Raw genomic sequence first — 23,103 nt, forward strand, 5'->3', positions numbered from 1 at the left:
ATAATCTTTGTGAAATTTGGCTAAATTTTCTTTCTTCATTTTCCTCTCTTAAAAATATCAGTTTTACGTTTTTCGACTTTTTTCTTTTTTGACTTACATTCATTTACCCGAGTTTAGACATGCTCTTTGCCTCTATAAGGAGATGCTTCCTTCAACTTATATGAGGGAATCATGAGACTTTACTTCATTTTCCGACTCCTCTTAAGAGATCTTCTTCGACCTCTTAGTTTTTATTCTAAGACTTCACTTTTTATCTTTACTTCTCAGTATTTTAGCAGTATTAATCTTGTACTCCTATTTTGACTTTAGGCGAAAATATTTTGTCAAACAACATCAATACTATATACACACAAAAGATCATTATGTATTTATATATAAAATATATATGTTGTTTAACTTACTTTCAGTATGTATCTTATATTTTACAGATAATTGATTTAGTGTACAATTGGCATAGTTACATATAGTTTAAACCTATATGGATGCCTTTTAACTTAAAGTGATTGCGTTGGTTCCTTAATTAACTCAACGATGAAAGGTTGAAGCTGCTGTAGAAGGTTAATAAAGCCACAAGTCTATAGTGTACAACAATTTCGTGTGCTGTGCCTTGACGCATCGATCGTATATCTGTTTCTTTTCATTGCAACAGAACAACAACAGTATTCATATGTGGCCAAGGTTGCCATTAAATTGTCAACAACGTTCCCATGGGCCGGTCCCCCATACTTTGTGTTCAATCATTTTCGTCCCTTACCACGTTATATTTATTTATTTATTGCTTCAAATGAAGGCGGTTGAAGATGCTGTGACCCAAATAATTACAGTAACATGAGCACGATTAGTATATAAACAAATAGTACATACAGATAGATGAAGGATTATAGTTTAGTGGGTTTAATTTTTTATGGATGTTAGTTGATGCAACTGTATCATAATGTACATGACACCAACTAGCAACCACCATGTTATATTTTTGTAATGAAAATACCTAATATCTACTCCTCCAAGGGTCCACTACTATTGAGAATATTCATGGGTGTTAACGTAGTAAAATTAATTATTTTAAATTCAATACTTAAAAGTTATTTAAATACATAAATTTAATTGAATAATGTTATAAAATTCGTGATAAATTAATGTTTGATATATACTGTGAGAAAAAAAAATCTCTTAAGCTCAACTAATAATAGTGTAATGAATAAATAACATGTTAGGTATACACCAATTTTAGTTGTTATTATAAAATATATATTAAAATATAAATAAATATTAAAAATAAATTAAATCATATATATATTTATACATAAATATAACGGTCGCAGAATTTAGTATACAAATAACATTTATAAGTATATATAGTTAACGAAAGGGGGAGTTTGATTTGACTGGGTCAAATTAAAGGGGGTTATACATGCATGCCCTACAAAAAACATAAGCAGCCCAAGAGAGAGCACAGAGGATGAAATGCCTACACTTTCCCTAATTTTTGAGCACCATTGTTGTTCCATCACATTCATTGGTACCTCTCTAAATTAATTGGTTGCCTCTACTCTTACGTTGTTCTTGTGTGACGACACAAAAACATAAATAAAAAGGAGATAGAATGGGAGGTTGTGCCACTAAGCCCAAAGTATCAAAGGAAGAAGCAGAGGCAAAGGCAAAGAAAGCACCTGAGCCTGAACCTGAACCTGAACCTGAATCTCAACCAGAGGCCATGGAGAAGAAGATTGTGATGGTAGTTGATGATGACTATGATGATCATGATGACCAATCCAACAAGCGACGTTCTCTCAGCTTGTTGTTCAAGCAGGTACCTGCTTAATCAACCATTTTTTATCCATCTTCTCATTCTTATATCTCTAGTACCACTACTTTATTTATTCTATCAGATCCATTCAGTTTTTGTTACAATTAATTACTGGATTTGATTAATCCTTCTTATTCCTAATTGGCATTCTCCAGAGATTCTAGCATCTTTAGATTCTCTCTACTTTATCGTACACTGATTTTCTGTCAGCTTTGCCCAACCAAACCCTCTATGTACTCTTCATTTGTTTGTCGTATATCGTATCCCATTATCATGCTTCGTTAAACAACACATACATGTGTTCCAAAATTGGAAATTTTTGTCCAAATTCATATGCTATGGAAAATGTTGACCCTTAGCTAGTTTATTACATACAAACAATCAATCATTATTTTTTTCTATTTTCCACGTAGCATTTTTGAAAATCAACTATATTGAATATACATAAAAAAATTAACTATTTAATTAATCATCAATATAAAATATATATTAAAATATAAAAAATATATTAAAAATAAATTAAATAATATATATTTATATATAAATATAAAATAACTAATGTAATATATAATTCTTAGTCCGTATGTAATATTTTTGAAAATTATATGTATAACAATAAAAATTTAATTTGATGGTAATATTACTTTTCAGACTTTGCATTTTGTTCTACAAATCTGACTCCAAATATCAGTTAAAGACGTTTAAAATGTCTTTTTTTAAGATATTTTTTAGTAATTAAAATTTAACACATATAATTAATTAAACCGTGTTATTTTTTATCAAAATTAAGTCAGACAAATTAATTTAATCAAAAAATAGTAAATTAAATTTTAAATTTATCTAAATTAATATTATTTTTTATAGAAATAATTACAATACCTTTATTATAAAAAATGACTAAAATATTCTTATTATATATATAATTTAAAAATTCTAAATCTTAATCTTATGACACAGAAAAATAAAGAGTTAGAATTTAAAATTCTCAAAATTAATATATATAATAAAAATATTTTAGTTATTTTTTATAATAAAAATATTGTAGTTAATTTTTATAAAAAATAATATTAATTTATATCAGTTCAAAATCTGACTCATAATTTTTTTAATTAAATTAATTTTTCTAATATAATTTTAATAAAAATAATATAATTTAATTAATTATATATATTAAATTTTAATTATTAAAAAATATCTTTTAAAAAAACATTTAAAACATTTTTATCTAAATACTTCCATAATATTATTGGCTACTGTCGGCATCCAAAGTTTAGCTCAGATATTAAAAACGGAATTTTTGTGTGTGTGGACCCTTTTTTTTTCTTTTAGATGCCACCGAGGCATAATGTGCTACATATGTTCAATAGTTTTGGCCTTTGGGAAGCTTGTCTTTGTCTGTCGCATTCGTTGCATTGGACACTAAAGACGTGACAAACAAATTAGGATACGGTTGAAGAGCGAAATTTAGGAAAGAGTGAAAGAATTAAAAAAAGTCCCCAAAAAAATTATTACGCATAATACACATTTTTTATAATTAAATAAAAATCTTCACTTTTTATTTAATACTATCCTTCAAAAAAATTCCCAACCAATTAAACGTGCCACCCTTTGATTTTGAAGGCTTTGGACCTATTGATTTCAATTCCTTTACAGCTATATATCATGGATCATAATTCTCTTGCTTTCATTATAATAATTATTAATTAGTATGTACGTTGGATTAGTAACATCCACAATTATGGCAAACAACATGTCAAGACATTGCTTTCATGCCTTCTAGTACACATTATGGTGGTCTTATAGCTCTTGTGGCTAGAAGTACTAATACTAAGGTTTTACTGTTTGAATAATTTTTCATATTTAGATTAAAAACGAATAAAAATTACCAGAGGAAATGGAGGTAGACAGTGAAAGTGATGGAATTTTAATTAGAATAAAAAATAATGTAAATATTTATTTAGTGTGTTCCATCTTCCATGCATAAAGCATGACTATCGACTAGTAATTTCATAAGCCATTTCCTATCTTCGACACGTGCTCTTTTCCTATCGATCGCCCATTTCCTTGTGGTTTGAAATTCTCAAAAACTGCAGCAACACTACCACATTCTAGAAGCTGCTTTTAGTTCCCACTTCTTTGATCTAACAACGCCATTTTTTTCCAGAGTCTTGTTCAAAATTTTATGGAACCTCTGAGAAGAATAGAGGTCGTGGCCGTGGTTTCCTATCTCATCTTCCAATGCTTTAGTTTTACACTCACTCTCTCTTTTCTTCCTCACTTTGGAGCCTGAGTTCATGGAGGTCCTTGGCCAACCTCTAATTCTCAGCTTGGAGATCTTGGATTGTGTTGGCTTGGTGGAGAATCTCAGCGTTTCTAAAAACAATGTCGTTTTTGAGGAGGGGGATATTGGAACTGAATTTGGATGTTTCGATTTCTGCAAATGAAGAACGAGGGTTTCACGAAGAGCTTCGAAGAGGAATAACGAGACCTCCATTAGGAAAACTCAATACAATGCCGGTTTTTGACAGAAAATACAACACTAATTAACTCAGAAAATAATTAACTCAAATAATAATAAACTTAAAAAATTGACAACAATAAACAATAAGTCAATAAAATGTTTAATGGCCTAAATAATGAATCAGATAATTAATAACAATAAACTAATTAACTCAGAAAATAATTATAAAAAAAAGCGTAATTCATGCATATTAAACAGCTGACATAGAAACTTTAGGGTAATCAAGATCAAACATTGACGCTAACTTGGCAACGTAAACTCTAGTAATACTTATATGAAAATGAGATTGGAGAAGATTGGTTTTCAAACCATCAAATTACAAGCTAATCAACCTTAGAATGCAACACAATAAATTTATCCTACCATAACAAATTTAGAGATGATATCAGAATCTCAAAATGAAAAATAAAGGAGGTTATGGATATCTTCTAAGACGATGACAAAACCAGAAGCTACATTTCAATCTTTCTTACTAACAGTAACAAAACAACATAATCAAATTCAAGCTGCAAAAAATATGCATATAAACCATTTCTACTATACTTGAATAAGGTATCAAACAACTAAATGACTCTACTGTACTTTATTTTCAGTTCCATTTATGTCAACAGCAAAATTGTTATAGATTTAACAACTAAGATTCTTTCAATACCTTACTCCAATTTAAGGAGTAGGTGCTTCAGTACAGGACGGCACATTCTCGGATATTAGTGTAATGGAAGTAGGGCTGCACACAGATCAGATCGGATATGATATCCGCATTTTTTCAAGTTGGATCTGATCCGATCCGCAAGTATGCGGATCGGATTGGATCGGATATCGGGTATATCCGTATAATTCAAAAAATTTGTGTCTAAGGCCCTTTTTGGCTCTAAAAAATTTATTTTTTCATCTGTTTAAGTCTATTTACACATAAAATATTGTCAATAAAAGTTCTCTTAAATAACAAAAGAAAAATAATAACACAAGATCTAAGTTTAATTATTTTAAATTAAAGTACAATATAAAAAATTAAAAACAAGATATCATAAAATTCATAAAATAACACACTAAAATTCATATCACATTAGGGTTTACTTTCTTAATTATACTATTTATATGAGATGTGCGGATATGCGGATTGGATCTGTGGATATCACTGCCAAATCCGCGATCCGATCCTACCATAGTGCAAATCGGATCCGATCCGATCCGATGGCTCTGCGGATCGGATAATATCCGATCCATAAAATTCGGATCGGATGCGGATAATTACCGCGAATATGCGGATATTATCCGATCCATGTGCAGCCCTAAATGGAAGGAGTATATATGCGTGCTTTCTTGAGAATTTCAGCAACAATCCAATGTTTACGCTTGCTCAAAGGCCTAGAAGGATCCAATCAAATTTGAAAGAACAGCAGTAAAAGATATCGCTTACTAAGTTTTCTTGAGAAATCTATAGGGTATATTAACATTTAACCATCTTGAAAAATCTATAGGATATATAAACTATGTCTAAAATTAAAATACTAAAATCTCAAGACAATACTAATAACTAAGTTCAATATTTTAAGAAATAAACAAGAAATCCATATTAGATGGGTAAGTTAAAAATTGTTACTAACTCGATCACCAATGTTACATTGATTGTGCTCGTCGTGTGCCATAAATTTCGAAGTTTGTTTGATGTAACGGTTGTACACTTTATAGTGGAATAGCCTATCCACTGCTACCGCCACTGACTTCTGTATCTTATTAGAAACCACCATTTTTACGACTTGCTTCATCATTCTAACCCAACCTACACAATCTCTAAGCCAGATTCTAATGTACAGCAACTACAACACAATAAAAAACAGAAAATATAAATAATGAATGTCAAAATTATATTTAAGGAACAATAACCAAAGATAAAAATTCTGGTGAATCAGGACATATTTTCTTTACAATTGCCACCCCCAATTTCCATAGCATATTAGTTTTATTTATACCTAAAGTTCAAAAATTCAATATATCAGCAACATTTTTAATGCAAAATTCAAGTGATAAACCCTTAACAATACAAAAACAATCACTTTCATTTTTCACGATATTAGAAAAATAAACACAAAATCATCAAAACAAAATTGAAAATCAGAATTATAAACAAAATTTCAAACAAAGAATAATCAAAACAGAATTAAAAAATTTCTAAATCAAAACAAAATTAAAAAAATCCTAAATCTAAACTAATACATAAACTAAATCTTAAGAAAAATAATAGGAAGAAGGAGGAGAACAACATACCTAGAGGGAGGAAGGAGGTAATTCCGACAAAGTGGCGACAGTACAAACAGCGAAGTGGTGGCAGCAATGACTAACCGGCAAGGTTGCATTATTAGAATTTTTTTTAAATAAATTAAAAAATAAGAAGAAGGAGGAGGACAACATACCTGAAAGGAGGCAGCTCCAGCCACACAAGGAGCAGCGGTGCAGCAGTGGTGGCGGCAAAAATGGTAACAGTGGTGGGAGTGACAAAAACGGCGGCGATAGAGCAACCAACGTGACGCAAAGAGTCCATGCAGTCTTTGAACGTTGTTGGTGGAGGGGCTGCCGGAGGTGGTTTGTAGGAGAGAGAGAGAGAGAGAGAGAGAGAGAGAGAGAGAGAGATGGGAGAAGGTTAGAGATAGTAGATCGAAAATGAGGGGGAAAGAGTTCGCAGTTTGAATTTAGAGCAAGCTAAGACAGTAAGTAAATCCGATGATAATGCTTTGCGACGACCAAAACGCAATGTTATACCCTTTTCGGATTACCGATCCACCGGTATATATGACGTAATGATCACGCCATTTTTTCTTTTTTTTCCTCCAATTATTATCGATGAATTTAGCGTCAGAAAATTAAATCTGATAGTAATTTTTTTATCCGACGAATTTATTATCAAATCCGCCGGTAAATCCGCTGCTAACGTCTCACACTAAATCAGGTAGTAATTTCGACAGTATTTAGCATTTTTTTTAGTGTACGTGCTAACTCAGCATTTTCCATTAGTGAGTCACGCCAAAAAATGAATGGGGGACTGTTATATCTGATGGAGAAAAATGTTGAAAATTGATTTGTGTATTAATTTTTTTGGGACTAAAATATCCATTTTTAAAATCTTTGGAGACTGATTTGAATAATTACTCTTATTATTATTGTTTTTTGGTTGACAAATGTCACTGAATTATGTTAAGAGTGTAGGTACAAATTAGTGAGTGTGAGAGTGGGAGAGATGTTTTTAATTGAAGCTCTTTCCCAGCAACTTTCTGTAAATGGGCTGGGCCAGTGATTCTCTTTTACGGCCCATCTTGATTAAGAAATAAAAAACGTAGTTACCCAATACAGGAAGGGAAAAAAATCACAAAAATCAAGAAAACAATGGAGAATTCTTGTAACACGATGAATTGATGATTGATGTCCATCCACTATTCAAGAGTTGAACATGTTGAAAAAATACCAAAGTTTTATTTCATTTTGTATGGATGTGTTTTATTTATGCAACCTTGAATTATTGTTTCTTGGTGGGTGCCGTGTTAGAATGAAGATGCAAAGGTTTCCACAGAAAATGAGAAACATGCAGTGGAGGAGACAGCGAAAGAAGAAACCAAAGAAGCAGCGAAAATCAATGAAGAGGAGACAGCAAAAGAAGATGCGATACCTTTAAAGAAAACAGAAGAAAGTAATGAAAGCAGTGAAGCAGTGAAAGTAGGAGAAGAACAATTTGAAGAAGAAGTTGGTGTTGCTGTGGCTGAAGAGAAGGTAATTGAGATTGATGCGACCGTAACAGATTATCATCATCATCACGCAACAGATGTTGCTACCACTCACATTCATTAGAACAGTAAGTCATCACGTATGTTTCAATTATTATTATTATTTTTTTAATTAAGTGTGTTGTGTACTCTGCGTTGTTGATTTATATTTGTGGACTGACCGTGTCAGATCAAACAAAAATCACAATGTAAATTGTAACCGGGAAGTCCATTATTCATGTCAATGCAAAACTATCTGCAAATTTAAATACTAATATGCAAACAGTGTAAGCAAATTGATTTTTACATTAAAGATTGGTGCAAATTAAATACAGGTTATTCTTCTTTTTATAAATACTTTATACAAACATGTAATGATAGATGAGATTCCTTATTGTACCACGTGTCAGCTGAATACCCTATTCATGTTCACGTTATATCGTTTTTTATGATTTGAATTATTTGCCATGTAATTGTATTTATTAAATAATATTTAAATGTATCTGTTACCGTTTTAGTGTATTATAACAAGGTATTAACAATTGTAACTAACATGTTTGTTGAAAGGAAAAATACAGGTAAACAATGAAAATACTAAATAATGTGAACAATAAATATATCGGATATTCAATTCACTAGGTGTGCGGATGGTTATTCTAATATTAAGATTTAGGTGAATAATGTAGAAGTATAATGTATTTTTATTTTATTGGATCAATTTTAGAATACATTATTCACAAAAGTCATTGTCTACCTAACAAAATCCTTATTGAAAAGTAGTTGAGTTAGCAAGATTTAAAGCCTAATTTTTAAGCCTTTTCCACTCATACTTTTTAGCCAAATTAAACACTAATATATTAATCATTATAGAATTTCTCTAGTTAAAAATATATATAAAAGGCAGAAGCTGAACCAAATAAGCAGCATTTGCATCTATGGTTCAGCATGATCGATGATGTATAATAGACTAATAGCTACTAGCTAGTTGACTATGCCAGAAATTTTGGCACTTTTTTTTTTTTTAATTTCAAGCTACATTTTGCCTTCCTGAAATACTATACAATCGATCCCGGTATATTGACAAATAGTCTAATAATATATATATAATTAAATAAAATAAAAACCTAGTATATAGTTATATATATTTATGATGATCTCAATTAAGAAATGGGCCGGAGTAGCTGTAGCTTATTGCGGCGGTGGGGGGTGGTGCTCCGATCCAACCTCCAAGTCTGTGACTTTGGGCATTTCCTCTCTTGTCTTACCCCACAGAACGCTATACAATCCTATAACCAATAGTAACCCACCTAAAATGCTGCTCAATCAAACATCAAAAAGTTATATATATGAAATGAAAAGATGCTTTATTTTAGATAATGTATATTAATTAATCACCTTCCCAAAGTTACGATCTGGTGCAGCAGAATTGCGGAGGAGACGACGGTGATTATGAAAGCGAGTGGCGTTGACATGGCCAGAAACACTGGCCCTTTCTTCTCTATCACCCATGTTTGTATGTAATACGTCACACCCGTCACCATTATTCCCTGTATAATAATACGTACATGCATGCATGAATATTCATATATAATAAATACATATACATATACGGCGCTGCGATGAGTACTTACACAGTATAGTACGGCAATGAGTGAGACATTCCAACTCAGCTTCCATTGCTCAATGCTTCTCTCTACGCCATATGCAATGCAGAAAGACTGAATTGAGCTACACAAACACTGAAGAGTCGTAAGACGCAGCTTTGAAGGGTATCCTTTCACCACAAAACCCTGTATGTATTTTATACATATTATTAATTAATTCTATGTATATATAGAAATAAAAGTACATAAGGAAGAGTAGGTATTAATTAGTTACCTGTAGCACAAGCCAAATCCCAAAAAGGAAGTTAGAGAGGAGCATGAGGAAGCAACCCTTTACCCAAGAAGAAGAAGAAGGAGGAGAAGAAGAAGATGGTTGTATTTGATGGTGCCCTAAAAGCTGAAAATGAGGACCTTTGTAGAAAGCAAGTGTTGCGGCTCCACACAAGCATGCCACCACACCTACCATTTTAGCCACACCCGCCGCTGTCTTTACTTTCAGAATTTCAATCCTGAAATCCATCCATCATCAGAATCAACACAGCCCTAAAAGATAAGTCTACATTTATTTCCATTTTTGTCTTCAATTCAAATCTTAATTATTAAATTTCAATGCTAAACAATGATTTCAACTGTGGTTTAACATACAAAGCCTAATTAAGCTCAGACTAGTCCCTTTAATTCCATTTTTGTCTTGAATTCAAATCTTAATTAGCTAGCTTTATTGAGAAACGAAGAAGCACAACGCATTTCTTCCAAAAGCGAAAAGAGAAATATCCTCAATCAATAAACATGGGCGGCTTTAAGAAAATTTTTTTTTAGACCTAACCTTAATCAAATGCAAAATCGAAATCGAACTCTGATTTCTCTTCTTTTAGTGCCACCTTATTAGCCCCCCCCCATCTCATTTATTACGAAAAGGGTAACATTAAGTAACCAATAATTTTTGTTAACAACATGAACAATCACTAATCAAATTAAAACACACTACACTTTTAAATTATTTACCTAAATCTTAATATTAGAATAACCATTCGCACACCTAGTAAAATGAACATCCGATATATTCATTGTTCACATTGTTTAATATTTTCATTGTCTACCTATACTTTTCTTTACCAAAAATGTTAAACCAACATAAAAATTTATTACTTTTAATTATTAAGTAACATTAATATTTAAAAATATAAGATAAATATATTGGTAGATTACTAAATTAAAAGAACTAAATTAAAAAATTAAATTAATAATTAAATAATAATAAAAAAATTATTTCTAATAGTTTTTTAATATTTTTTTTTATATAATTATTGCAAGTGTCATGTAAATATGTAACTGTCGATAAACAAAATCCAAGTTAAGCCGAAGAATAGAAAATGAAAATGCAAACCTGAGTAAGAGTGCCAAGAAGAAGGTAATGGCTGGAAGGCAGTTAGTGGTAGCAGAAGCCAAAGTGGGTGAAGTGTATATAAGTGCAATACCATATACGTCCAAGCTCCCCGTGATCCTGATGCATTATTCTTAACTATTTATTTAAGTGCTTTAATTTCAATGCATGAATATAACAATATTAAAAATATTAAAATTTATTATTTTTTATAATTATTTTTGGACATCAATCTAGTTTTTTTAGATTAATAATTTAATAATATCTTTTATTTCACATTTTTAAACATTATTAACTAATTAATAATAAAAAATAATAAATTGGATGGGCTTCTAGTATTCCTCTAATAATATAGTATATAGTGTATACCCACCCGAAGAGAGAAAGGAAGAAGATGTTGCAGAGGGTGAGAAATGAGAGAGGTGGTGCAGTTTTGCGTTCGAAGAAGAAAGCAAAAGGAGCGAGGAAAACAGTGGCCAGGGCCTGCCTATAAAAGACGAAGATGAAGGTGTTGATGCCATGGTCGAATGCTGCCTTGGAGAGAAGGAACATGACTGCGTATATGGCTTGTATCAGGATCACTGCCATGTACGCCTTCTTATTATTATTGCTTTCTTTCATCATCATTATTATGAGTTTCTTTACACTTAAGTTTGAGTTTGATGAGGCTTTTATATATGGACACTACATATGGTTATGGATCATATTATATAACTATCATTTGCTGCTTTACCTGTTTGGGGACCACCCCTACTTTTGTTTACGTGTTTCCTGTTACACTGTCTTAGCTTTACATTAACACAACAAATTAAACATGCACATATATCTTTTTAGAATCAAAATTTTAAACAATTTTATACCTACATAAATATTATGTGAGTAAAAATAATTATATTTTATATTTATTATATAAATAGTTATTTAAAAAAATATAATTTGATAAATATATAAAATATTTTACATTATCAATATATTAAAATTAAAATTTTAAAATAATTAGATATTTTTTATTTTGATTATTAGTTTTTTATATATTAATATTGTAAATTTAAAAATTAATCAAATAAAAATTAATATTAATAAATTAGCCTACATTATTAAGATAACATAAAATGAATGCTGGAAAACAAAAATATTCATTTACCTCATATGCATGCAAGAAATTCTATTTTTTATTATATTATATATATTATTATATTTACGTACAGTTGGTTTCAAACACTGTGTATGTATGTTACATAAGTATATTAAAAATCTAAAATTTATGTTTCTTTAGTACGTTTAACAAATCCTTAAGATACTCATCAACAACAAGATCTTTTATTTTAATCCATTTCATACGCAATTTCGTATACTTTTGTTGACTTGATGGCCATGGAGTTGTCTTTAATTTGCAATCAAAATAGATATTAATGTCACTTTCTTTGTTTTTTATTCACATGCCTTTTCTAAAAGAATTAACTTTAAATATTTTTTTAAAAGAATATTTATTTCTTCTTTTTAATCTTTTAGTGTATCATTATAAATTTTAAGAAATTGTTATTTTTCAATAATATAAAATCAACTTTTTTTAGGTGTATTAATTGATTGAAAAATTGTTTTATTTAAACTTATACCAAATGCAAAATAGGTATTTTAACTTAATTAGTATTTCTAAAATTGGTATATATATATTGTTATTTACATGGGATCGGAACTAAAATTTTAGGACATTAATCTGAATGCTAATAAGTAGTACACCTTGTTCCAGCTTTTCTAAGACTTATAATTGTTTAGTTTGTTGGAGTAACAATACAATTGTGTCACAGTCACTATTTAAGTATTTATATGAAGTTGTGTTCGTATCAAGATGATAATTAAAAATTATTAAAAAATAATTTAATTAAATATATTAAATTATTTTATATTTTTATTTATTATCTTTATGTAAAATTAATTTCATATGAATTGCCTTTCTCGTACAGTAAAAAAGAAATTTTTTCTATTTTTCTTTAAAAAAAAGAAAAAAAATTGATTGAAATGTGAAATTGCATGTTTAATTCGAATTCGAGGGTTCATAATATGAGTTATGCCTTTTGGGAGTAAAATGACGAATCCTAACCGACAGAATTGTATGTTTCGCATGAATCAAACAACTACAGAAAATGTTTTTTCATCAAAATTATTTAATGTTGGATAAAATAAAATCATGACCCAAAAGGTAGTTGGATCTAATGGAAGCTATCTAGATCAAGGAAATCATTCTAAGAGCTATAGGGATTGACTTATCCAATTTACTTAAAGCGCGAATATTACGATCCATACCCGATTCGATTTGCACGGCAAGCAATAATTTGTCACTCTATTTCTTTCTTTTAATGTTATTTACATATTAGTAACTACTTTTAGGCAGGATAATTTCTTAAATATTGAAAAAAAAAATCTTCTACTATTACAAGAGCGAAAATTTAAAAGTCTTTTATAAATATTTCATCAAATTTAGATATTTTTCAATCTTAACTTTCATAAACATGTATAAAACTCTTAATGACATAAGTATCTGAATTTTTTACAAATACTTCCACCACCATTTTAGAGTTGATATGAAGCGCTTGCATACCTTATCACTACCTCCGATTTCTGTTTTTCAAGGCCAAGACACTTTTCAGTCCGTTTCAAATACACATCAAACACTTGGTAAATAAAAATAGCAATGACGGTCGGTCGTGTGTTTTCAATTTTTCATTCCCTTCCGAAGAAAAAGAGAATAAAAAAAGGTCGTGGCTTCTTTGTTACTTCTTTCAATGAGCAACGAGTTTTAAATTGTGGTGCTCTCTAGTCTCTAGTCTTTCTCACATGATTTTGAAGCTTTATTATTTATTTGCACGTAGAATATGATATTAAAGGCAAAGAGATGGCGATACGTCATATACGGCTAGTTACTTTCCATGCAGATATGAATCGAAACTGAGTGATTTATTTTATACAATGAGGAAATTATTAATTCAAAGAACGGAGGGGAAAAAAAGGAACTAAATAAAGCAGAAAATCACACATTTAAATTGGACCACTATTTCTTCAATTCGTGGAATTAAAGGATGGAGCGAGAGGATACCTTTACCCCCTTGAATCATACCAACCAAGCAACTACTGAACTACGTACATAATATTAATATGTATCGATCTCGTTCGCGTGTATTATATTCTGAGTGAAAAACATAGTCAAGTTATACTGTAAGGATAAAATGATAAATACTGTGTATTTAAGTTTAATTTATTTTAATATATATTTTATACTGTAATTATTTTGTTTGTTTTTTATTTGACTTTGATACATGTGTCAATTAAATTTTGTATGAATGATCTTAGTTCGAAAAGCAAATATAGTTTCTCTAAAAAAGTAAATTCGATCCAAAACCTTAAGGTGTCAAATTAATGGGTATCTCATCTTATAAACTCCTCACTCTTCCATGCTTTCTTTGATGTGGGACTAACTTCAACACTCCTCACATTTGCAACACTAACAATATCAATATTAACTTCGCAAATAATAAAGAAGTAACTAAATTCTATATTTAATGTGAATTAAAAGATTAAATTGGATTAAACAAACTTGAACATGAACTTAAAAAAAAAGAATGAAAACATGCTGGAATATTGGAAATATATAGAAGAATAAAGAGATAAGCTAAAAACAAGAAAGGACTAAACTGAAAATAAAATAATAAAAAAAGAAATAAAAAAATTAACTTCTAATACTCACATGTACTTATAATTTGTAATCTTTTGTAATGTTAATGTGTCTAAAATTTTTTGTAAAATTTTAATGAAATTTGTAGTGTTGAATTAAAATCCCCTCTTAATTTTGTATTTTTCCTATTTATAAATTTTTTTTTGTTATATACTGAACTTTTTTAATTAACCGTTATTAATCTTATATCCACGTTTTTATTTTACTTGCTTTCCAAGATTAACTACCTATGTTTTTATCATACTTTTAGAGTCAAGTATCAGTCTCCAAATTTAGGCCAGTACTTATCTATTATGATCAAAATAATTACTCCCACATGTTAATTGCATCCTATTTTTTGCCAATTTGACTATTCTACTTTTTTTTTTTTACTTATTCAATATTTAATTTTAAGTATCTTTGTTGACTTGCATGATGTATTATTTTACTGTCGAACTATCAAAATTATTTTTTATCAAAAATATTTTTTGTATATTAAATTTAATTACTAAATTAGTCATTAATAATATATTTGTATATAAATATATATATATATATATAATTTAATTTATTTTTAATATATATTTATATTCTAATATATATTTTATATTAGTAACTGATTTAAGTATCCACATAACATAATCAATATATAATCAAATTTCAACCTGTATTAATAATAACTAATTTAATAATTAATTTTTTTTTGTATAAATTAAATTTAGTATGGTTGGTATATCTGGGGACAAAAGTAGCGCATATGTTTGGTGATAGAATACTACAAATTAATGGCATAAACTTTCATATATAGATATAATTTGCATTAAAAATATTAGTTATACATTAAAATTAGTTATCAAAATTAGTCATTATATATTATGTATAAATACATATATTATTTAACTTATTTTTAATATATATTTAATTTTAACATATACTTTATATTAATATTTAATTTTAATGACTAATTTTAATATACATATAACAAAATTAAATTTGTACATATTTTCAACACTATTATGTCTTCTCAAATTTGAATTTGTGTCCTCTTTTAATATCCACCGAATGATTAAGTACTTACAGAAGTACATATTTCTTCTGTCAACAAATATATATAACAAGAATTACATCTATCAATTCATCATGTCAATCCATTATATGAAGCAGATAAACATAACCTTTTTTTTTTCTTTTGTGATTTTAGGGATTTTCGCTAATTGGGGGTCTATATTATTAGCTAGTTTGATGTTGTAAAATCGATCATTTTTAATAATTGAACGATAAAAGCTAAGAAAACTTAGGATTCCAGTCTCTTAGCTTTAATCGTGTCACAGACATCTAGCCTGCCTTTATTAGCAAATAATAATTAATACACATGATTTTCATTTCAGAAAACCTTTTTGGAGGTTGTTTTGATGTGATGAAGAACAAACTAAAGAAGAGACGTGTTGGCTAATAATTAATTGTCAAGCTTATAAAGAATAAAAATGACAGATATAATATAGTAGCATTGAGCGGCTAAAATTTTTAGATATGGATAATTTTAATGTGAAATACGACAATATTTGTTCATTTTGGTATTTTACAATGCTATGATGGTAGTACAAAACGTCACTAACATTTTGTAAAACAAATATTTTTTTAAATATAAAAAAACAAAACGTCACCAACGTTTTGTAAAAAAATATTTTTTAATTATAAAATGAGAAAACGTCATTGACGTTTTGTAAAAAAAATATTATTTTAATTATATAAAGTGAAAACGTCACTGACGTTTTGTAAACACCCACAATAACGTTTAACACCTAATTTAGATCACTTTTAAAGACTTCACCACTCATAATCCAATATACAAAAATAAAAGTTCAGCATTGAGCACATGACTAGTGATGGTTACGAACTAGCTTGGAAATTAAAAGAAACTCTTTAATATCATTATCAAATAAAGACATTGTTCACATACACGAGCCATATATATGACACTTTAGTCTTTAATTTTTTTCTTTTATATGCAAGTGGCCTCTCCCTATTATATATTTTTTTCACAAAAATCTATGGTCCTATCATACAGTGTGTTAAACCTCACAAAATATGTATGGATGAAAAAGAAAGAAGAAATTAAAAAAAAAGAAAGAAAGCACATGCAGGAACAGAGAATGAAACTTCAATAATTAAGACTAAGTCGATTAACATCAAATGGAAAGTTTCCAAGCTCAGGGACCCCAATTTGTTTAAAGGAATAATCAGATTAGTTAATTAAGTTTTTTTGGGTATGCTCTATATAGCTAGAATTTTTTTTATTTATTTTAAAAGCAAATTAAAGTTGCTCCACTCATTTTATAAAAAATAGCTCTAGCAAGTGACATAAAGTGATATACTAAAACACTATTTTTTTCCCCCTTTATTTTTCTTCTTCTAGTCTTGTATCTTAAAGGGTTAAGTACTGAAATCGTATCGTCCCTAAGGTAAGGGGCGAAAATCAAATTCGTCCCCAACTTTTTTTCGTTATTAAAGTCATCCTCAACGTTCAAAAACGCTTTAAAATCATCCTTCCCCAAATTCTTGGACCAAAATACCCTCATCATCATCATTCTTCTCTTCACCTTTCTCACCCCACCACTTCCACTGCCACCACCATTACCACCACCACCACCACCACAAACACCACCACAAACACCAACACCAACACCAACCAACACTAACACCAACACCAACACCAAAAACATCAAGCAACAGCAACAACATAACCCAGAAAATCAGAACTCAAAACTCAGCAACAACAGTAATCAAAACTCAACAAAACTCAGCAATAACAAATTCAGCAACAACAATAATCAAAACTCAGTAAAACTCAGCAATAAGCAATAATCAAAACTCAGCAACAATTCACAAAAAATTCAGAAATTTTACAACAAAAATCCAATTTACAGGAGAAGAAGAAGAAGAAGAAGAGTGGCGGATCACAGGCGGCAGGGCGACGGTGCAGCGGTGGCAGCGGCAGCGAAGATCGGCGGCGTCCGTGAAGACCGGTGGCGGCGGCGAGGAGTCTTCCCCATCCCCCTCTTCTTCCCGAAACCCCCTCCCCCCTCTTCTCCCTTCGCGTTCCCTTCCCCCTTTCCCCGAGGAGCAGAGCGGCGGCAGCGACAACGAAGAGCGGCGGCGGTAATGAAGACCGGTGGCGGCGGCGAGGAGAAAAGATGGCGAAGGCGGAGGCGGCGAGGAACGACGACGAAGGCGCGGCGGTGACTGGCGCGATGGCGGCGACAGCACGCGGCTCCTCCAACAGCGGCGATCCCCTCCCCCCTTTCCCCTTCCCACTCCTCCTCCCCCACACCTCTTCCCCCACCCCCACCCCGCATCCTTTCCCCTTTCCCCCCTTCGCCGGCGCCGTCCCCCCTCCCCCCTTCCCCTCTTCCTTTTTCCCCCACCCCCTCTGTTTCTCACCCCCCTTCCCCTTCTCTCGATTCTCTATCATCCTCAGCCTTTTTTTTCTTTTCTTTTTTATTTTATTTTATAATTTTTTAATAAAGGGTAATTTGGTAATAAAAAAAATAAAATTAGTAAAAAGACGATTTTATAACGTTTTATAACGTTGAGGATGATTTTAATAACAAAATAAGGTCGTTGACGAATTTGATTTTCGTCCCTTACCTTAGGACGATTTCAGTACTTAATCCTATCTTAAACTAAAATCCTTATACATTTTTATTAAGGTCTGAATCGCTTCTTCGTGATTCTGATTAGTAGACAAAGTACGTGACCCAATAGCTCTTATAAAGTAAAAAAAAAAAAAAAATTCCTTATGGTGTATGATGGATTAGGATTATATTATTCAAATAAACTTCAATAATCCAGATCTTGCGTGCTGTTGGTGTGTTACACTGCATTAATCAAATTGTTACTTAATTTTAGTGTTTGTGTTCTACCTCTAAATAGCTCGCATCTATATATAGAAAAGAATCCTTTATAATTCAAAGCAACTAATAATTAACAAAGTCATATCTTTAGGCTTTAATTTGAGTGAGACTATACATAATTCTTTGGTCCGCAGTAAGTATTTTATATTACTTCTTTCTTGTTTAGGCCATTATATACTACTTTAATTTCATATAGATAAATAGCCTATATATGTTATTAAAATAGGTTTTGCAGATTATATTAATATATAGTAATCCGAGCGCGTTCCCACCTAAAGATATAGAAATTATTAATTAAGCCAATGACCTGACATGTCATTAAAAATAAAGTTTCTTAATTATTTGCTTTGACAGTGATAGCCTGATAGAATGATAAACATAAAAGGTGTTTGTTACAATACGATAATAAATTCATACGTACTGATATATTTAAAATATGGATAAGTAATAATAAATTATGTGGAATTTATTTTCTACATCAGCATTTAATTTTTTTTAAATATATATTATATCACCACTTTTATTAATACACCTATTTAATTAAATAAAAATAAAAATATATTTTTTATTTAATTTTATAAAAAGTCTTAAACATCCTTCCTTTATTTGATTAGACAAAAAATATCCTTTTAAATTAATCAAATTTTAGAATTCAATTAATCCTAAATTTATAGTTTCAAATAATTTAAACAACAAAACAAAAATATATTAAAAAAATAAAAAATCAAAATTGTTCTTCATCTGACTTCAGAAATCCTCTCGTTGAATCACGCATCTGAAGGTTTCAGTATTCTTCATCTTCTTCTCTCCTCTTCCTATCCTCTCTCTCTCTGTCTCTCTCTGCTCGATCTCTCTCATCTGTCTCACTGTGCGTCGCACGCAAGATCTCTCCCTCTCTCCTCTCTTATCTCGCAATCGAGGTCATCGTCGCGTCACAGAGCATCGCCATCTTGTGCGTTCCAAAGAGCGTCGCCTTCTTCCTGGTTCCAGAGAGCGTTGCCTTCCTCCTGGTTCCGTCTTCCTCGCCATCTTCTTTGCCATCTTCCTCATTCTTCATCACTGTTGTCAGCCCCTCTCTTCCGGTAATTCCCTCCCTATGATTTCCGTGATTTGAATTATTATAGCATTGGTGTGATTTTTGTAATTAGGGTCATTTGATTTGATTTATGTGATTTGATATTAGTTGTTAAATTTGACAAATTGTTGAATTCTTGTTGTTAATTTTGGCAAATTGTTGAATTCTTATTTTTTCTATTTTTTGAGAAAATATATGTTCCCCTTTCCCATCGAAATCTTCAAAATCTTCAAAGTTCTCTTCAATTGGATCTCGTTTCAAGGTATTAATAATTTTTACAACTCTTTCTGTGCTCTTTATACCTCATTTTCACGTAGTCTATGAAACTCCTCTGTTGTATATCTAGGCGTTTTGTTTTCATGTATTAGAATTACTGAATGACACTTTTTGAAAAATGCAGTTACAACTTCAATCTTTGATGGAGACCTTAAATTCAACAGAGCCTCATTATATCAGATGTGTGACAAACAATGTTCTCAAGCCTGCTATTTTTGAAAATCTCAATATCATCCAACAATTGCGCTGTGGTGTGAGTATTAACATGGTCTTATTTGTCTTCAGTTTCATTATACAATTGTGTAAAAGAAGTGAAATATATTTGGCTTTGATTTACATTTCATGATTTTGTCATTGTTGCTTTCAGGGTGTTCTTGAGGCAATTAGAATCAGCTGTGCTGGATATCCTACAAGAGGGACTTTTTATGAGTTTCTTAACCAATTTGGTGTTCTTGCCCCTGAAGTTCTAGATGGAAAGTAAAGCTCTCTCTCTCTCTCTCTCTCTCTCTCTCTCTCTCTCTCTCTCTCTCTCTCTCTCTCTCTCTCTCTCTCTCTCTCTCTCTCTCTCTCTCTCTCTCTCTCTCTCTCTCTCTCTCTCTCTCTCTCTCTCTCTCTCTCTCTCTCTCTCTCTCTCTCTATATATATATATATATATATATATATATATATATATATATATATATATATATCAAAATGCAAGAATGTCTTTTATGTGTTGTATTCCTATGATTTCAGAAAAGTTACTCTACAGTGTCATCTATGATTTTAACTCCTGTCTCTTGCTTTGTTACATTTTTTCACTATTTGTTGTATTGGTCTACCTTTTTTCTTATCAGCTATGATGATAAAGTTGCTTGCCAAATGATATTGGATTAGATGGGTATGAAAGACTATCAGGTGATTCGGTATTTCCTATAACTTAATTTGCTGATGAGGGTACATCAGGGAGGGTCAATTTGAGAAACTAGGATCTGGGAGCCAAGCCTGATTTTGTTTTATTTAGTGGAATTAAATCCCCAAAGCACATGGTACTCTGCGTACATATACTGACCAATAATTAAATGTAAACTATCCCAGGCACATCACTTTTATAATAATATATAGAAGTAGGAACCCAGTGACACAGACACAATTTTGTCTATTTTGCACACTTAAGTGACAGTATTGGTTGTGTTACTTGTCTATATTTTCCTAAACTTCAAATGACTATTAAACTTTTGAAAAGTCGCTATAATTTTTATGGCACAAGTAATACCTATTGCATCTAGGGAATCTATCCATATGAATGGATCTTATTAAATACAAAGTCATACAGCTTTTTTGATGGTTTACCAGATAGGCAAGACAAAAGTTTTCGTAAGAGCTGGTCAAATGGCTGAGTTGGATGCAAGAAGAGCAGAGGTTCTTGGAAATGCAGCTAGAGTCCTTCAGAGGCAAATACGTACACATATTGCACGCAAGGAATTTAAAGAGTTGCGTCAAGCTGCAGTCTGTTTGCAATGTAATTTGAGAGGTACCCTGTATTCTCTCTTAATATACTTGTTTAGTAGTTCATAACCTTAATCAGTCCCTTGTAAGTACAAGCTTTTTTCCTTAGTGGATATTATACAGACACATCCCTTATAAGGTTCATTTATCTTTCAGTACTGATACTAGATTGGCAAACTTTAGGATGTCTCCTTTATGCTTATTATCTTCCTAATAATTAGAACCTTAATGGTGGAAAGCAATCATATGTCTAGCTTGCATCTCTAACACCTCTATTTGGCCTATCTGGATAGTTGATACTATAATTAGAATTTGTGACGCATTAGAACTTTGCGAAAGTAGATTTCCTTTTCATTATGGGTTGGCTATGTTAAGTTTTTATTGTTGAATTTATAGATTCATCTGGTTCTTTTCAATGATAAATAGGAATATTGGCCCGGAAGCTCTATGAGCAGTTGCGTCGTAAAGCAGCAGCTCTGAAAATAGAAAAGAACTTCAAAGGATACATTGCTAGGAAATCTTTCTTAAGTGTACGATCGTCTGCTATAATAATACAGATAGGTTTAAGGGCTATGAAGGCTCGTGATGAATTTAGATTTAGAAAGCAAACAAAGGCTGCAATTCATATCCAGGTTTTGCTTTTTATATTCATACTTCATAGGTTATAAACTTTTAGTTAAGAAAATAGAAAGATTCAATTCCTACTTTCTTATTTGCCTTGCTGTAATGATCTTTTTTGTCAATATCTTTAGGTTAATTTGCGCCGGCAAATTACATTTTCATATTATAAAAAGTTGCAAAAGGCTGCAATTGTTACTTAGTGTGGTTGGAGGAGAAGGGTTGCTAGGAAGGAACTTAGAATGCTCAAAATGGTTTGAACTATTCTGTCTCATTTGTAATTTTATATAATTTGATCTTATCTCGAGATTAATAATTTGTGTAATTGCATTCAGGCTGCAAGAGAAACAGGGGCCCTTAAGAAAGCAAAGGACAAACTAGAGAAGCGTGTAGAAGAACTTCCATGGCGTTTGCAAATTGAGAAGCATTTGAGAGTAACATAATTATGATAGATTTTTACATATCAGTTTTAAGTAGCTGATATACACAAGAAACCAAGGAGTAACTAACACATATTCAAATTCAGGGGTAGGGTTCAGGTTGGGGTTTGATCCATCGGCGCCTCAGAACAGTGCAGGAGTTGCTGAGCCTCCAGGACAACCAGAAAACAATCAAGACAGAGTAGCCAACCCCGTGCAGATTCCTGGGCAAGCTGACATTCAACAAGCAGAAGGCGGTCCAAACCCCAGTTCCATGAATTCATTCAGTTCTATGTTATTATGGATCTTAGGAGGTGCTTCATCTGAGGGTCTCAACTCGTTTTTTTCAATGTTCAGAGATGTTAGAGACCAAGGACAAGTTTTTGTCGAAACTCCTCACGATGAAAACCGTGAGAATAAGGATAATGACAGATAGTGGTAGAACATTAAATTTTGATCATAAGTACTTGTTAATACTTAATATAGGAATATTGTACGGCATATCATATAGGTGACTGAACTTTCTCTCTCTT

The 23,103-nt window shown here is 31.1% G+C and overlaps 2 protein-coding genes and 2 long non-coding RNA genes across 4 annotated transcripts; 3 read left to right on the top strand and 1 right to left on the bottom strand.

Moving 5' to 3' along the window:
• Positions 1–1,383: 1,383 nt before the first annotated feature.
• Positions 1,384–8,417, top strand: LOC112733153 (uncharacterized). Its single transcript, XM_025782023.2, has 2 exons — positions 1,384–1,810; positions 7,869–8,417. The coding sequence occupies exons 1-2, from the start codon at positions 1,604–1,606 to the stop codon at positions 8,166–8,168; spliced, it is 507 nt and encodes a 168-aa protein (XP_025637808.1). The 5' UTR covers positions 1,384–1,603; the 3' UTR covers positions 8,169–8,417.
• A 496-nt stretch (positions 8,418–8,913) lies between these two features.
• On the bottom strand, positions 8,914–11,746 carry LOC112733152 (WAT1-related protein At5g64700). Its single transcript, XM_025782022.3, has 6 exons — positions 11,445–11,746; positions 11,075–11,191; positions 9,962–10,196; positions 9,715–9,873; positions 9,479–9,630; positions 8,914–9,398 (listed from the first exon to the last, which is right to left on the bottom strand). The coding sequence occupies exons 1-6, from the start codon at positions 11,696–11,698 to the stop codon at positions 9,272–9,274; spliced, it is 1,044 nt and encodes a 347-aa protein (XP_025637807.1). The 5' UTR covers positions 11,699–11,746; the 3' UTR covers positions 8,914–9,271.
• Positions 11,747–20,233: 8,487 nt separating this feature from the next.
• LOC112736015 (uncharacterized) lies at positions 20,234–20,934 on the top strand. Its single transcript, XR_003168684.3, has 3 exons — positions 20,234–20,298; positions 20,413–20,522; positions 20,882–20,934. It is a non-coding gene; the product is annotated as an uncharacterized lncRNA (long non-coding RNA).
• Positions 20,935–21,964: 1,030 nt separating this feature from the next.
• Positions 21,965–22,584, top strand: LOC140178194 (uncharacterized). The gene is made up of 3 exons (XR_011870451.1): positions 21,965–22,165; positions 22,286–22,405; positions 22,487–22,584. It is a non-coding gene; the product is annotated as an uncharacterized lncRNA (long non-coding RNA).
• Positions 22,585–23,103: the final 519 nt, after the last annotated feature.

This window comes from Arachis hypogaea, chromosome 13 (assembly GCF_003086295.3).
Source record: "Arachis hypogaea cultivar Tifrunner chromosome 13, arahy.Tifrunner.gnm2.J5K5, whole genome shotgun sequence".
NCBI lineage: Eukaryota > Viridiplantae > Streptophyta > Magnoliopsida > Fabales > Fabaceae > Arachis > Arachis hypogaea.

Coding starts and splice junctions, on each gene's coding strand:
- LOC112733153 (XM_025782023.2), top strand. CDS start 1,604: ATGGGAGGTTGTGCCACTAAGCCCAAAGTATCAAAGGAAGAAGCAGAG. Junction 1,811..7,868: donor TCAGCTTGTTGTTCAAGCAG/GTACCTGCTTAA, acceptor GTGCCGTGTTAG/AATGAAGATGCAAAGGTTTC.
- LOC112733152 (XM_025782022.3), bottom strand. CDS start 11,698: ATGATGATGAAAGAAAGCAATAATAATAAGAAGGCGTACATGGCAGTG. Junction 9,631..9,714: donor TCATTGCCGTACTATACTGT/GTAAGTACTCAT, acceptor ATTATTATACAG/GGAATAATGGTGACGGGTGT. Junction 9,399..9,478: donor CAGATCGTAACTTTGGGAAG/GTGATTAATTAA, acceptor TTGATTGAGCAG/CATTTTAGGTGGGTTACTAT.